The sequence below is a fragment of the Pristiophorus japonicus genome, chromosome 12 (assembly GCF_044704955.1).
Source record: "Pristiophorus japonicus isolate sPriJap1 chromosome 12, sPriJap1.hap1, whole genome shotgun sequence".
NCBI lineage: Eukaryota > Metazoa > Chordata > Chondrichthyes > Pristiophoridae > Pristiophorus > Pristiophorus japonicus.
Window position 1 is genome coordinate 70,623,805 of NC_091988.1, and position 17,109 is coordinate 70,640,913.

A 17,109-nucleotide genomic window follows, 5' to 3' on the forward strand; every position below is an offset into this window, starting at 1 on the left:
CTCTGACCTGCTCTTGTTGTCCTGTGCTGTACCTGCCCTGGGAGTGTTTGATGGGACAGTGTAGAGGGAGCTTTACTCTGTATCTAACCCGTGCTGTACCTGCCCTGGGAGTGTTTGATGGGACAGTGTAGAGGGAGCTTTACTCTGTATCTAACCCGTGCTGTACCTGCCCTGAGAGTGTTTGATGGGACAGTTTAAAGAGAGCTTTACTCTGTATCTAATCCATACCTAGCCTGGATTACATTTTCCCATGCTTGCTCCATTATGCATGTTGCTGTATGAATGAGGTCCCAGTGAAGACTCAGTGCCCTGTGCCCAGTGCTGCCGGGTTGGGTGTATCTTTGGCATCATGGACCGCACCCATACCCATCCTATCATCGTGCCTGTACCCTAGTGCCCACTCTGCTTCCAGCAACCTATTCAGTATCAGTGTGGCTCAGTGGGTAGCTCTCATGTCCTTGAGTCAGTAGTTTGTGGGGTCAAGTCCCACTCCATGGACTTGAGCACATAACCTTCACTGACATTCCATGCAGTACTGAGGGATCGCCGCACTGTCGGAGGGGCAGTACTGAGGGAGTGTCGCACTGTCGGAGGGGCAGTACTGAGGGAGCACCGCACTATCGAAGGGGCAGTCTTGAAGGAGCACTGCACTGTCAGAGGGGCAGTACTGAGGGAGCGCCGCACTGTCGGAGGGGCTGTACAGAGGAAGCGCTGCACTGTCGGAGGGGCAGTACTGAGGGAGCGCTGCACTGTCGGAGGGGCTGTACAGAGGAAGCGCTGCACTGTCAGAGGGGCAGTACTGAGGGAGCGCTGCACTATTGGAGGGGCAGTACTGAGGGAGCGTTGCACTGTCGGAGGGGCAGTACTGAGGGAGCGCCACACTGTCGGAGGAGCTGTTCTAAGGAAGCGCTGCACTGTCAGAGGGACAGTACTGAGGGAGTACTGCACTGTCAGAGGGACAGTACTGAGGGAGTGCTGCACTGTCAGAGAGACAGTACTGAGGAAGTGCTGCACTGTTGGATGGGCAGGACTGAGGGAGGGCTGCACTGTCAGAGGGGCAGTACTGAGGGAGTGCTGCACTGTTGGACGGGCAGTACTGAGGGAGTACAGATAGGATGTTAAACTGAGGCCTCATCCGCCCCCTCTGGTGAGTGAGTCCAGAACAAGAGGACAATCTTAAAATTAGAGAAAAACCGTTCGGGTGTGATGTCAGGAAACACTTCTTCACGCAAAGGGTGGTGGAAATGTGCAACTCTCTTCCCCCCAAAAGGCTGTGAATGCTGGGGGTCAATTGGAGCTCTCATGGCTGAGATCGATAGATTTTTGTCGGGTCAGGGTATCGAGGGTATGGAGCAAAGTTGGGTAAATGGAATTGAGGTACAGATCAGCCCTGATCTGATTGAATGGTGGAGCAGGTTCAAGGGGCTGAAAGGGTGGTAGAGGTAGAAACCTTCACCACATTTAAAAAATACTTGGATGTGCACTAGAAGCGCCGTAACCTACAGAGCTACTGACCGAGAGCCTGAAAGTGTGATTAGGCTGGGTAGCTCATGGTCTACCGGCGCGCACACGATGGGCGAAATGGCCTCCTCCCATGCTGTAAACATCTGTGATTCTATGATTCTATGAGTGACCTCCTCCTGTTCCTATGTTAGCCGTGGCTCAGTGGGTAGCACCCTTACCTCTGAGTCAGAAGGCTGTGGGTTCACATTCCCACTCCAGGGACTTGAGCATGAGAAATCTGGGCTGACAGTCCAGTGCAGTGCTGAGAGAGCGCTGCACTGTCGGAGGGGCAGTACTGAGGGAGCGCTGCACTGTTGGAGGGGCAGTACTGAGGGAGTGCTGCACTGTCGGAGGAGCAGTACTGAGGGAGCGCTGCACTGTTGGAGGGGCAGTACTGAGGGAGCGCTGCACTATTGGAGGGGCAGTACTGAGGGAGCGCTGCACTGTCGGAGGGGCAGTACTGAGGGAGCGCTGCACTGTCGGAGGGGCAGTACTGAGGGAGTGCTGCACTGTCGGAGGAGCAGTACTGAGGGAGCGCTGCACTGTCGGAGGGGCAGTACTGAGGGAGCGCTGCACTGTCGGAGGGGCAGTAATGAGGGAGTGCTGCACTGTCGGAGGGGCAGTACTGAGTGAGCGCTGCACTGTCGGAGGGGCAGTACTGAGGGAGTGCTGCACTGTCAGAGGGGCAGTGCTGAGGGAGAGCTGCACTGTCGGAGGGGCAGTACTGAGGGAGTGCGGCACTGTCGGAGGTGCCGTCTTTCAGATGAGACATTAAACTGAGGCCCCGTCTGCTATCTCAGGTGAACGTAAAAGATCCCATGGCACTATTTCGAAAAATAGCAGGGGAGTTATTCCCGGTGTCCCGACCAATATTTATCTCCCTCAATCAACATAAAAAAACATATTTGGTCGTTGTCATAGTGCTGTTTGTGGGAGCTTGCTGTGCGCAAATTGGCTGCCGCATTTCCCACATTGCAACAGTGACTACACTCCAAAAATACTTCATTTGCTGTAAAGCGCCTTAAGACATGCAGTGGTCGTGAAAGGCGCTATAGAAATGCAAATCTTTTCTTTCTACATTCCCTTGCTGCACTAGGCTGGGATGAGTGAGGGATGGACAGACTTCCCTCACCTTAGACCCGAAGATATCTATAGGATTACCTCAGGTACATCCAGGGGAGGGAAGAGCTGAAGGTGTGTGTGTGTGTGTTTGTGGGGTGGTCGGGGGGGGGGGGGGCGGGGAATGAACCCCTTCCCTGTGATTGGGTGGTTTTGGGAATGATGTCAGCACACACAGAGGGCGGGGCCTCTAGTCCACGTGCTGCTTCCGGATAAAATGTATCAATTTCATTAAATAGCAACAGATCGCGGAAAGTGACACATAGAGAGGGAGAGAGGGACCCTGGAACAAAGCTCTAGAATAACTAGTCCTGAATAGCAGCACCTCAGCCTGCAGCAGGATTTTACAGCAATATACTTAATGATATTTAGTAGCAAAGCAATGGAGACATTTATTTAATGGGCCATTAAATGATGGATTTTTGTTTTCTCATCTGACTTTTTTTTTTGCATCGATTTTTTAAAAACTATAAATGTAAATGTATTTACTATATTGAGTTAGAACGCGTCCGCAGCGGTTTGCATGTATTTTTTTTAATCCCCAAAGAGGTTCTGCTTTAGAAAAGCCCCTCATAAATCGAGAATGCAAGCAGGCGAGGCTGGAGGGTTAGAGAGAGAGGGGGGAGAGAGCGGGCGGCAGGGTGCGGGACTGGCCGGGTTCTAGGGGACAGCACCCACCGAGCTGTCATGCACATTGAAGCTGTCACTTTCCTCCTGATCCTGGCAGCATGCATCGGCGGCAGGCGAGGGGCAGCAGGTAAGGGAGAGTCAGGAACCATCCTGTTCCAGTCTCATCTATGTCTGTGTGTCTGCCTCTATCTGTCTGTCTTTCTGTCTGTCTCTGTCTCTATCTGTGTCTGTCTGTCTGTCTCTATCTGTGTCTGTCTCTATATCTATGTCTGTCTCTGTGTCTGTCTCTGTGTGTCTGTCTGCCTCGATCAATGTCTATCTGTGTGCCTCTATATCTAATCTGTCTGTCAAGCTGATTCCCAATTACCCGTCCCGTTACAATGTGCATTCCCACCTCTCCTCCAGTTCTGTCTAACTCTGTATCTATAATGAATGTGGATTCTTTGTGTGTGTAGCCCAGGCTGCCCTGTCACCCTGTCCATCTGTGACACTCGCGGGGCCATTTAACATTTATTTTAAATGTCTTTTGTTTTCCCTTAACTTTGATTTTTTTTTAACTAGAAAGTCCCTGTGTTTCACTTTATTTCTCACGCGTGTTGTTTATTGTGCTGTTTATTTATTTTCTCGAATTTGTTTTTCCGCCTCTTGTCTGAACCCCCTGGGTCCTAGAGTCCTGATAAAACGAGTAACCCAGCCCGAACCCACCCCTGTGTAAATCATGATGCAAACATCATCTCTGGACAATAAACACTTGCACCTTTCTCAAACAAAGCAGAATCTGAATAACAGACTTTTATATTGGCAATCTACATCTCTGCAAAAATCTGTTGTCTATCTATAGGCATCAGATTTACTGACTGTCAGTAAATATCACTCTATGGATTGCATTATTTACACATACACTTCTAATTACACTGCGTATAAACTAACGTCCTTTATTTAATCCCCACATCCTGTATTTTATATATAAAGACATGTTTCGCTTATATTCGTATACTTCTGTGTTCTAGAGATATAAAGGTAATCATATTTTCTAAATATATGCATGATATATTTCCGTAATAATTTCTATTTTGTATAGTATATTATGGATTATAAGATTTATAATATAATAAAATTATTAAATTAATTATATTTAATCTTAGTAAAGTTATAATAAAATTAGTATATTCATTATATTGTTTGTTATATAATTAAAAATATTATAGTAATAATATTGCAATGAAATGATTATTAATTATATTATAGTAAGATAATTATTATTATAATATAACATTATATTAATTATATTCTATATTATTTATTATATTACAAAATGATTATATTTGTTGTTTTCATAATTTTATTAGAATGTTATTTATTATAATGTATTATGATAATTGCAGGGGTGGTTGAGATGCTGCTTTCGGCTGTGTGTCCTGGGGCTGGGTTAAACACCCTGGGCTTTGTGTCCCAGTTTCTCCTGAATAATGAGCCTGGAGAGAATCGGGTTCAGTCCCAGCGCTGCACCCAAGATGAAGAAGATTCGGAACTTCCCTCTGACCTCCCCACTCCCACCCGCTCTCCCGGCACCCAGTGCAGTCTCTTTCCCCTCCCCCCCCCCCCCCAGTGTCAGTCTCTTTCCCCCCCCCCCCCAAGTGTCAGTCTCTTTCCCCCCCCCCCCCAGTGTCAGTCTCTTTCCCCCCCCCCCAGTGTCAGTCTCTTCCCGCACCCCAGTGTCAGTCTCTTCCCCCCCCACCCCAGTGTCAGTCTCTTTCCCCTCCCCCCCCAGTGTCAGTCTCTTCCCCTCCCCCCCCAGTGTCAGTCTCTTCCCCTCCCCCCCCAGTGTCAGTCTCTTCCCCCCCCCCCAGTGTCAGTCTCTTCCCCCCCCCCCAGTGTCAGTCTCTTCCCCCCCCCCCGCCAGTGTCAGTCTCTCCCCCCCTCCCCCCCAGTGTCAGTCTCTCCCCCCCTCCCCCCCAGTGTCAGTCTCTCCCCCCCTCCCCCCCAGTGTCAGTCTCTCCCCCCCTCCCCCCCAGTGTCAGTCTCTCCCCCCCCCCAGTGTCAGTCTCTCCCCCCCCCCCAGTGTCAGTCTCTCCCCCCCCCCCAGTGTCAGTCTCTCCCCCCCCCCCAGTGTCAGTCTCTCCCCCCCCCCCAGTGTCAGTCTCTCCCCCCCCCCCAGTGTCAGTCTCCCCCCCCCCCCCAGTGTCAGTCTCTCCCCCCCCCAGTGTCAGTCTCTTCCCCCCCCCAGTGTCAGTCTCTTCCCCCCCCCCAGTGTCAGTCTCTTCCCCCCCCCAGTGTCAGTCTCTTTCCCCCCCCCCCAGTGTCAGTCTCTTTCCCCCCCCCCCCAGTGTCAGTCTCTTCCCCCCCCCAGTGTCAGTCTCTTCCCCCCCCCCAGTGTCAGTCTCTTCCCCCCCCCCCCAGTGTCAGTCTCTTTCCCCCCCCCCCAGTGTCAGTCTCTTTCCCCCCCCCCAGTGTCAGTCTCTTCCCCCCCCCCCCAGTGTCAGTCTCTTCCCCCCCCCCCCAGTGTCAGTCTCTTCCCCCCCCCAGTGTCAGTCTCTTTCCCCCCCCCCCAGTGTCAGTCTCTTTCCCCCCCCCCCAGTGTCAGTCTCTTCCCCCCCCCAGTGTCAGTCTCTTCCCCCCCCCCCCAGTGTCAGTCTCTTCCCCCCCCCAGTGTCAGTCTCTTTCCCCCCCCCCCAGTGTCAGTCTCTTTCCCCCCCCCCCAGTGTCAGTCTCTTCCCCCCCCAGTGTCAGTCTCTTCCCCCCCCCCCAGTGTCAGTCTCTTTCCCCCCCCCCCAGTGTCAGTCTCTTCCCCCCCCCAGTGTCAGTCTCTTCCCCCCCCCCCAGTGTCAGTCTCTTCCCCCCCCCCCAGTGTCAGTCTCTTCCCCCCCCCCCAGTGTCAGTCTCTTCCCCCCCCCCCCAGTGTCAGTCTCTTCCCCCCCCCCCCAGTGTCAGTCTCTTCCCCCCCCCCCCAGTGTCAGTCTCTTCCCCCCCCCCCCAGTGTCAGTCTCTTCCCCCCCCCCCCAGTGTCAGTCTCTTCCCCCCCCCCCAGTGTCAGTCTCTTCCCCCCCCCCCCAGTGTCAGTCTCTTCCCCCCCCCAGTGTCAGTCTCTTCCCCCCCCCCAGTGTCAGTCTCTTTCCCCCCCCCCCAGTGTCAGTCTCTTTCCCCCCCCCCCCAGTGTCAGTCTCTTCCCCCCCCCCCAGTGTCAGTCTCTTCCCCCCCCCCCCAGTGTCAGTCTCTTCCCCCCCCCCCAGTGTCAGTCTCTTCCCCCCCCCCCAGTGTCAGTCTCTTCCCCCCCCCCAGTGTCAGTCTCTTCCCCCCCCCCCAGTGTCAGTCTTTCCCCCCCCCCCAGTGTCAGTCTCTTCCCCCCTCCCCCCCAGTGTCAGTCTCTTCCCCCCCCCCAGTGTCAGTCTCTTCCCCCATCCCCCCCAGTGTCAGTCTCTTTCCCCCCCCCCAGTGTCAGTCTCTTTCCCCCCCCCCAGTGTCAGTCTCTCCCCCCCCCCAGTGTCAGTCTCTTCCCCCCCCCAGTGTCAGTCTCTTCCCCCCCCCAGTGTCAGTCTCTTCCCCCCCCCAGTGTCAGTCTCTTCCCCCCCCCAGTGTCAGTCTCTTCCCCCCCCCAGTGTCAGTCTCTTCCCCCCCCAGTGTCAGTCTCTTTCCCCCCCCCCCCCAGTGTCAGTCTCTTCCCCCCCCCCCCAGTGTCAGTCTCTTCCCCCCCCCCCAGTGTCAGTCTCTTCCCCCCCCCCAGTGTCAGTCTCTTCCCCCCCCCCAGTGTCAGTCTCTTCCCCCCCCCCCAGTGTCAGTCTCTTCCCCCCCCCCCAGTGTCAGTCTCTTCCCCCCCCCCCAGTGTCAGTCTCTTCCCCCCCCCCAGTGTCAGTCTCTTTCCCCCCCCCAGTGTCAGTCTCTTCCCCCCCCCCCCAGTGTCAATCTCTTCCCCCCCCCAGTGTCAGTCTCTTCCCCCCCCCAGTGTCAGTCTCTTCCCCCCCCCCAGTGTCAGTCTCTTCCCCCCCCCAGTGTCAGTCTCTTCCCCCCCCCCAGTGTCAGTCTCTTCCCCCCCCCCCAGTGTCAGTCTCTTCCCCCCCCCCCAGTGTCAGTCTCTTCCCCCCCCCCCCAGTGTCAGTCTCTTCCCCCCCCCCCAGTGTCAGTCTCTTCCCCCCCCCCCAGTGTCAGTCTCTTCCCCCCCCCCCAGTGTCAGTCTCTTCCCCCCCCCCCAGTGTCAGTCTCTTCCCCCCCCCCAGTGTCAGTCTCTTCCCCCCCCCCAGTGTCAGTCTCTTCCCCCCCCCCCCCAGTGTCAGTCTCTTCCCCCCCCCCCCCAGTGTCAGTCTTCCCCCCCCCCACCAGTGTCAGTCTCTTCCTTCCCTCTCCCCCAGTGTCAGTCCAGTCTCTTCCCCCCCCCCCCACAGTTGCAGTCTCTTTCCCCTCCCCCCCGAGTATCAGTCTCTTCCCCCCCCCCCCAGTGTCAGTCTCTTCCCCCCCCCCCAGTGTCAGTCTCTTCCCCCCCCCCCAGTGTCAGTCTCTTCCCCCCCCCCCAGTGTCAGTCTCTTTCCCCCCCCCCCGTGTCAGTCTTCCCCCCCCCCCACCAGTGTCAGTCTCTTCCTTCCCTCTCCCCCAGTGTCAGTCCAGTCTCTTCCCCCCCCCCCCCACAGTTGCAGTCTCTTCCTCCACCCCCCCCCACCCGTGTCAGTCTCTTTCCCCTCCCCCCCGAGTATCAGTCTCTTCCCCCCCCCCCCCCAAGTGTCAGTCTCCCCCCCCCCCCCCCCCTCCCCGCGCCCCCAGTGCAGGGGGCAGAGTGCAGCGGTGAGGGGTCAGGGGGATGGAGAGGAGGGGCGAGGGGTCAGGGTGCAGAGAGAATGGGAGAAGGGTCAGGGGGACAGAGAGCGGTAGATTTTTGGATATTAGGGGTATCAAGGGATATGGGGATAGTGCAGAAAAGTGGAGTTGAAGTCTAAGATCAGCCATGATCTCATTGAATGGCGGAGCAGGCTCAAGGGGCAGGATGGCTGACTCCTGCTCTGATTTTTTTATGTTCTTCTATTCCTGGAAAAGTCTCCCAGATATGGGAAGGACATTCCATTCCTGTGCTGTGCGGGGTGTGTGCGCGTGTTGGACGGTTGGATAGACCCTGTCACATAACGGATTGGTGTTTGTCAGTAACTCTCCCTCCTTTCTCCCGCTGTCAGGCAGGGGGCCATCGGCAGGCTCTCGTTGCGATGGCCAGCCTTGCAATCCCTCTGTCGGTAACCTGGCGACCGGGCGGAGGGTGCGAACACTCACCACTTGCGGCGACAACGGCACGGAGCTATACTGCTCCTTCCCGGGCGGCGAGGATGGCGGGCAGCCTGGCTCGGCCTGCGGACACTCCCGGTGCTCGAAATGCAATTCCCACCAATTGGAGCACTCCCACCCGGCCTCGGACATGGTAGGCGGCTCCTTCCGGCGGCGTGGCAGCTGGTGGCAGTCGGCGGGAGAGGCGACCCGTGAGGAGATCCGGCTGGACCTGGAGACAGAGTTCTACCTGACGCACGTCATTCTGGTCTTCAAGTCACCCAGGCCGGCGGCCATGTTGCTGGAGCGGTCCCAGGACCATGGCCTCACCTGGAGGCCCTACAAGTACTTCGCCAGGAATTGCATGGAGATGTTTGGGATGGTCGACGACAGCTCGTGGGAGAGCTCTCTCTGCACCTCCAGATACTCCGATCCACAGCCCTGTTCCAAGGGTGAGGTAAGAGTTTATCAAAGCTGACCACCGAGCCTCACCGCCGTTTCTTGGTTCAATGTCGGCCGTGGCTCAGTGGGTAACACTCTGTCTCTCTCCCTCTATCGCCTCTGAGTCAGAAGGTCGTGGGTTCGAGTCCCACTGTTGGAGGGGCAGTACTGAGGGAGCGCCGTACTGTTGGAGGGGCAGTACTGAGGGAGCACTGCACTGTCGGAGGGGCAGTACTGAGGGAGCGCTGCATTGTCGGAGGGGCAGTACTGAGGGAGCACTGCATTGTCGGAGGGGCAGTACTGAGGGAGAGCTGCATTGTCGGAGGGGCGGTACTGAGGGAGCACTGCACTGTCGGAGGGGCGGTACTGAGGGAGCGCTGCATTGTCGGAGGGGCAGTACTGAGGGAGCGCTGCATTGTCGGAGGGGCAGTACTGAGGGAGAGCTGCATTGTCGGAGGGGCGGTACTGAGGGAGCGCCGCACTGTCGGAGGGGCAGTACTGAGGGAGCACTGCACTGTCGGAGGGGCAGTACTGAGGGAGCGCTGCACTGTCGGAGGGGCAGTACTGAGGGAGAGCTGCATTGTCGGAGGGGCGGTACTGAGGGAGCGCCGCACTGTCGGAGGGGCAGTACTGAGGGCGAGCTGCATTGTCGGAGATGCCGCCTTTCGGATGAGACGTTAAACCGAGGCCCCATCTGCCCTTTCAGGTGGGTGTAAAAGATCCCATGGCCACTATTTGAAGAAGAGCAGGGGAGTTCTCCCTAGTGCCCTGGGGCCCAATATTTATCCTGCAACCAACATCACAAAACCAGATTATCTGGTCATTATCACATTGCTGTTTGTGGGAGCTTGCTGTGCGCAAATTGCCTGCTGTGTTTCCTGCATTGCAACATTTCAAAAAGTAACTCGATGGCTGTAAAGCGCTTTGCGACTTCCCAAGATCGTGAAAGGTGCAATTTTGTTTTTTGTTTGTTGCTATCTAGCCTCTTGTCTGTTGAAGACACCGACGTCACAGGCACTGACCCTGCCCCAGTACTTCGCCAATGGCCATCCCTCACCTGTGTGTGTTAGAGAGAGCCATTGGTCGGCATTCCCGCCTCGGAGTCAGCAGGTCGCAGGTAGGAACCCCACTCCGGACCATCCTGGCCAGTGCCAGCCGGAGCAGGTCGTGGGTACCAACTCCATTCCAGACAGACCTGACCAGTGAGGCCAGAGCTTCGGCTCGAAATGCCGGGTTGACACCCAAAGGGATCCTCGTGGACCGGTGGGCGTGTGTGGGCATCCCCTCTCCCCTCATCATATGGGTTGTGGGAGCCCATAAACCCCTTCCCTCACTCCCAACCCCCAAAGAGGACTAACACCCACCTCCCCTCCCATCGGCCAGTATGAAGGTAGTCATGGCCATGGAAAGAATCCTCCCTCTGCTTCCCATGGGTCCCCAAGGGGAAGAGCACAATGGTACCAGAACAACAGGATCCTGTGAGCTCACATCTGGAGCACAGGCTGTTTGAACATGGTGGGGCATCGTCACTTTGTTAGCGGGAATCTCTGTGATCAGGATCGGGCGCAGGGCGGATATCGGGTGGAGCAATACCCTATCGAGGGCTGGATTATTGGTTTGTTGCCCCCTCTGTTTTTGTCCAGGAGGAGTGGCAAAGGCGGCAGTGAGCTCTTCTGGGTGGCCAGCCAACTTCCAACGGCCCTGGTTGTGACAGCGGCTCGATTTTTGTCTTCTGCCTGACCCGCAGCGCTCCATAGAGCGCCGTGCTGGGACCGCCTGTGAAAGCGGGTGGTCCAACCTGTAGCGGCCGCAGTGAGAGTGTTTTTTTTGTGATTTCTGTTGTGGTGGCGTGGGCTATGTATTGGGAATGTTTTTGGTGGGTTTTTTCCAGTTTTGTTTTCCCCCGAGGTCCCTCTCAGACTCTCCCAGGCCGGCTCTTTAGCTTGGGATTTTCCTATGCTAAGCCGGCCTAGTATCCCATGAGAGGTGTACAACACCTCCCTCAGCGTCCGGCCCACACTCCGGGCCCAGCTGCCCAATTTTGCTGACTGAGGCGCAGACTGTTTCCAGGCACAATCAGGACCACCCCATCGCCATTAACGCCCCGAAATCCTAAAAGCCAAAAATCCAGCCCTTTATCTGTGGAATATTCCCTGTGCTCTCCTGAAGGTGGCGGTTCCTGATGGGAAGAATCACCATTGCGTTGAGTTCTGGGCAGCGAGCCCCAGGAAGGATGCATTGGCCTTGGGCGAGGTGCATTGAGCAGAATTGTGCCTGGGCTTAAACGGTTAATATACGAGGGCATGTTCCACAGAATTGGCTTGTGCTCCCTTGTCGGGGGTGATCGGATCGAGGTGTATGAGGAATTCGATCGGGTAGATAGAGAGAAACTATTTCCTCTGGTGGGGAGAGTCCAGAACAAGGGGACAGAACCTTAAAATTAGAGCCAGGCTGTTCAGGGGTGATGTCAGGAAGCACTTCTTCACACAAAGGGTGCTGGGAATCTGGAACTCTCTTTTTCCCCCCCTCCCCCAAAAAAAAATGTGGATGCTGGGGGTCAATTAGAAATGTGAAGACTGAGAACGCTAGATTTTTGTAGGATAAGGGTATCAAGGGATATGGAGCAAAGGCTTGATAAAAGGAGTTGAGGTAAGGATCAGCCATGATCTATTTGGATTTGGGAACAGGCTCAAGGGGCTGAATGGGCCTCCTCCTGTTCCTGTGTAACAGGCTCGAGGGGCTGAATGGGCCTCCTCCTGTTCCTGTGTAACAGGCTCGAGGGGCTGAATGGCCCTCCTTCTGTTCCTGTGTAACAGGCTCGAGGGGCTGAATGGCCCTCCTTCTGTTCCTGTGTAACAGGCTCGAGGGGCTGAATGGGCTCCTCCTGTTCCTGTGTAACAGGCTTGAGGGGCTGAATGGGCCTCCTCCTGTTCCTGTGTAACAGGCTTGAGGGGCTGAATGGGCCTCCTCCTGTTCCTGTGTAACAGGCTCGAGGGGCTGAATGGGCTCCTCCTGTTCCTGTGTAACAGGCTCGAGGGGCTGAATGGGCCTCCGCCTGTTCCTGTGTAACAGGCTCGAGGGGCTGAATGGGCCTCCTCCTGTTCCTGTGTGGTGCATTAACTGACTGAATCAGTGGTTGGGACTCCTTGATGTATATGCGCGCCTCCCCGCCACCCCTCGAGTCCTTTCGAATGTTGAACAGAGGAACGGCAAGTGCTGAGAGAGTAGTGGACAGATACCATGTGGAAACTGGGAATAAACAAGAAAGTGTCCATTAATGGACATCATGTCAGAACCGAGCCAGTTACTCCCTGGAAGTGTAACGCCTTTCAATAAATTGCTCCAGTGTTATTTTAGCCTTCCTCGGGAAGACGAGTGGTCCAAACACGGGCTCTCTCACGCAAGCTTGTTTTGTACGAGTATTCCAGGAAGGGACGGGATGGGAACAGGGAGGGGGATGGAACATAAGCACGGATGGGGGAGGGGTGAAGGGGGAGGGGTGAAGTGGGGTGCGGGGAGAGGGGGGTACATGGGGTGGGGGTTGCTAGAACCTTTCGATCAGATTCCGTCTGTGCTGATTCTCCGATACAAACTGTTCAAGGGGGTAAAGTAAATATTTTGTTATCAAGAGAGCTGGAGAGAAACAGTTAAGTGAAAAGTACAACTCCACGTGAAAGAGAGTGAAATCTTCTTGAGGAGAATTTAATTTGAAGCCAGTGAACAAGCTGCTTAATCGCTGCAGCTCTTTGGAGCTGATCTCAGATCACAAGCTGGTTCAGCCTGGTGATCCCAGATCACCATCCGGTTCAGCCTGGTGATCCCAGATCACAACCTTGTTCAGTCCGGATATCCCAGATCACCATCCGGTTCAGTCCGGATATCCCAGATCACCATCCGGTTCAGTCCGGATATCCCAGATCACCATCCAGTTCAGCCTGGTGATCCCAGATCACAACCTTGTTCAGTCCGGATATCCCAGATCACCATCCGGTTCAGCCTGGTGATCCCAGATCACAACCTTGTTCAGTCCGGATATCCCAGATCACCATCCGGTTCAGTCCGGATATCCCAGATCACCATCCGGTTCAGCCTGGTGATCCCAGATCACAACCTGGTTCAGTCCAGATACCCCAGATTGCTTGATTTGGAGACAATTGCATTGTGTTAATCCTGGATTGGGAGATGATTCCATTGTCAGGATTCCCTGATCAGGAACCAATATTATTTTGCCTCCAGTTAAATATTGGGAAGACCGAAGCAATTATCTTCAGTTCCTGCCACAAATTCTATTCCCTGGGTGACTGGTCAGTTCAGTAGTTACTACAGCAGCAGGAGAATTTAAATTCAGTTAATTAAATAAATCTGGATTTAAAAAAAAAAAGCTGATATCAGTGATGGTGACCATGAAACTACCGGATTGTTGTAAAATCCCATCTGGTTCACCAATGTCCTTTAGGGAAGGAAATCTGTCTCCCTTACCCGGTCTGACCTATACGTGACTCCAGACCCACAACAATGTGGCTGACTCTTCACTGCCCTCTGAAATGGCCCAGCTCAGCTGTTCCAAACTGTTACAAGTCAGCACTGTGGGAGCACCTTCACCACACGGACTGCAGAAGCTCGAGAAGGCGGCTCATCACCACCACCTTCTCAAGGGCAATTAGGGATGGGCAATAAATGCCGGTCTTGGCAGCGATGCCCACATCCCATGAATGAATTTTTTTAAATAGTTGAACGAGGCAGAGCCACAGTGCAGCACGCCACTGCTGGTAATTGAGGAGCTGATGTTTGGTAGACTATTTGATGGGATACAGAGGGTTAGCATTGTCAGTCGGGTTGGGATTCCTTCCACTCTGCTCAATGTAGCATCATCACCTCCCATAGCACCTTCCATATCCTGGCTTGGACATATGTCACCATTACTTCATTGTCGCTGGGTTAGTATCTCACAATGTGTGTGTTGCATTACTTGATTTAGACAGAATAACTCCCAGCTATGTCCTCCTGAAACTAGTGTTAAATACCTGGAACTTAGAAGGTTAAGGGGTGATCTGATCAAAGTTTTCAGGATATTAAGGGGAACAGATAGGGTGGATAGAGAGAAACTATTTCTGCTGGTTGGAGATTTTAGGACTGGGGGGCATAGTCTAAAAATTAGAGCCAGATCTTTCAGGAGTGAAATTAGAAAGCACTTCTACACAAAGGGCGGTAGAAGTTTGGAACTCTCTTCCGCAAATGGCAATTGATGCCGGGTCAATTGTTAATTTTAAATCTGAGATTGCTAGGTTTTTGTTAACCAAAGGTATTAAGGGATTTGGGCCAAAGGCAGGTCTATGGGGTTATTCAAGGCTGCAATCGATGGATTTTTGGGCACTAAGGCAATCAAGGGATGTGGGCATTGGGCAGGAAAGTGGAGTTGATGTAAAAGATCAGCCATGATCTTATTGAATGGTGGAGCAGGCTCGAGGGGCCGACTCCTGCTCCTATGTTCCTACAATTTGCTCTTCTCGCAAACTTTGCTGGACCTGATCTTCCATCTTCCTGTTTCTGTTTCTGAAATTTGACTGACTGACTCTGTCTCTGTGTTTTATCTCCCTCTGTTCACAGCCTGGGAAGGATTTATACCTGGAAATGAAATTTGGCAGGGCTATAGGGAGAGAGGAGGAGGAGGAGGAGTGGGACTAATTGGATAGCCCTACCAGAGAGCGGGCATGGATATGATGGGCCGAACAGCCTCCTTCTTTGCTGTGCCGTTCGATGATTCTTTACACTCTGTTGCAGGTGATATTCCGCGCCATGTCCCCAACCAACAGGATTGAAAACCCGTACAGTGCGGCGGCTCAGGACATCCTGAAACTCACCAACCTGCGGCTCCGGTTGCTAAAGCAGCAGGAGTGCCCGTGCCAGCATCTGGAACCCCCAGAGAAGCCCCCGAGGTATGCCCATTACGCAGTCTACGACCTGATTGTCCAGGGTAGCTGTTACTGCAACGGACACGCCGAGGTCTGTCAGCCATTGGACAGGCCCGAGCCATGGGGCCAGGGCACGGAGACCATGGTGAGTGGAGACAAGCCCCAAACATTATCTCAATGTACAATGTGTTGGTGTCGGCCGTGGCTCAGTAGGAAGCACTCTATCTGTCTCTTTCTCTCTCTCTCTCTCTCTCTCTCTCTCTCGCGCCTCTGGGTCAGATCGTCGTGGGTTCGAGTCCCACTCCAGCGACTCGAGCACAAAAACTCCAGGTCGACATTCCCAGTTCGGCACTGTCGGAGGGGCAGTGCTGAGGGAGCGCCGCACTGTCGGAGGGGCAGTGCTGAGGGAGCGCCGCACTGTCGGAGGTGCAGTCTTTCAGATGAGACATTAAACCTGCTCTATCGGGTGGATGTAAAAGATCTCCTGGTACTATTTTGAAGAAGTGCAGGGGAGTTTTCCCCAGTGTCCTGGCCAATATCTGTTTGTTTATTTATTTCTCTCTTTCCTCTCCACACTGCCAGATGCATAATGAGTTGAATCAGTCCCAATCCCCCTGCTCTTTTCCCATGGCCTTGCAAATTTTCCCCTTCAAGTATTTATCCAGTTCCCTTTTGAAAGTTACTATTGAATCTGCTCCCACCGCCCTTTCAGGCAGTGTGTTTCGGATCACAACAACTCGTTGCGTAAAAACATGTTTCATCATCTCCCCCTCTGGTTCTTTTGCCAATTACCTTCAATCTGTGTCCTCTGGTTACCGACCCTCCCGCCACTGGAAACAGTTTCTCCTTATCTACCCAATCAAAATTTCTCGTGATTTTGAACACCTCTATTAAATCTCATCTTAACCTTCAACGCTCCAAGGAGAACAACCCCAGTTTCTTCAGTCTTCCTTTTTTGAGATTTTCTCCCACTTGTAGGACCCAAATTTCCCCATGAGTAATTTGATTTTTCTGGTGTATCTTTTTAGCTGCAAACATGGCCATTTAATTTGCGCCAGTGTAAGTGAGTTAGTTAGGTTTTTTGTTAGGTCAGTTTTTTTTTCAAAAGAGGGCACCAAACAAAGCACAAAAAGTAATAAGCAATCAATAAATAACATGTAAAAGTAGAAGGAACCCTGCACCTAAAGCACCAAAATCAATCAGTAAATAACAAATGAAAAAATAGAAGTCCTACCTTAGGGATCGCAATGGGCCGCCGATGAGGGAGCCCGTTCGGCTTCGGCCCCTCCCACACAGCCTGCAGCGCACGTTTGCAGAAACGGCCTGTCAGGAGCTACTGCACATGTGCACAGACTCTAGCGCGCATGTGCAGAGGTCCCGGCACTGTTTTCAGCGGCAGGACCTAGCTCCACCCTCCTCTCTTCATTGTACGCCACGCCAGCTCCACAGATGGCCCGAGAATCGGCCATGATCGCAGGGAGTTTTTTCAGCGCTGCTTCTGGGGTAAAAAGTCGGCGGGGGGGCTCGGAGGTGTGCGGAAAAAACCGGAGGGCCAAATTTGGGCCCGTAATATCTAAAAGTGAAGCTAATGTTGGGGGGGTCAACGGGCACGGTTAGAAACAAGCCAAGCGAGAGGTTTGAGACCAACATTACCAAGCACTGAACAGTCACAACTAGAATGGGAAATCATTCAGGAGCTTCTAACAGCTGAGCTTGAACTATGGTCAGAAAAAATGTAATTGTAAGAAAATTGGGTACATTCATAAATAGTCTGAGAAATACTCACTTTAAATAGCCCAGTGGGAGGGAGAATGGGTTTAAATATTTCAAATACCAAGCATGGTGGGGCAGAATCGAGCTGTCTAAGCAAAAATCCCTCGCTAATTCCTGTCGAACTGCATCCATATGTGGTCCCAGCTGTCGTCCTCCACAATCAATGTGAGACGGTGGATTTGAAAGATCCCATGGCACCATTTTGAAGAAAAGCGAGGGAGTTCTCCCCGGTGTCCTGAGCCAATATTTATCCCTCAACCAACATCACTAAAAAACAGATTATCTGGTCATTATCACATTGCTGTTTGTGGGAGCTTGCTGTGCACAAATGAGCTGGCGCATTTCCCAAATGAGGTGGGGGGGGAGGGATTGTGGGGGGATGAGGGATTGTGGGGAAGAGGATGTGAGGGGGCCTCAGTTTAAAAGCATGCTCCGCCTCACCTGGTAATGAGCTGAGCTCCACCTTGGGCCCTTTTGAAGAGGTGAAGGTTTC

At 53.7% G+C, this 17,109-nt stretch overlaps 1 protein-coding gene across 2 annotated transcripts in view; it reads left to right on the plus strand.

Moving 5' to 3' along the window:
* The first annotated feature begins 2,877 nt into the window (after positions 1 to 2,877).
* Positions 2,878 to 17,109, plus strand: part of LOC139277325 (netrin-4-like) — a 51,675-nt gene continuing 37,443 nt past the window's right edge. For both annotated transcript variants that reach the window (XM_070895643.1, XM_070895642.1), the window contains exons 1-3: positions 2,878 to 3,379; positions 8,406 to 8,947; positions 14,713 to 14,988. In XM_070895643.1, the coding sequence (XP_070751744.1) occupies positions 3,310 to 3,379; positions 8,406 to 8,947; positions 14,713 to 14,988 (888 nt within the window). In that variant the 5' untranslated portion in view covers positions 2,878 to 3,309. The remainder of the gene's footprint in view (positions 3,380 to 8,405; positions 8,948 to 14,712; positions 14,989 to 17,109) is intronic.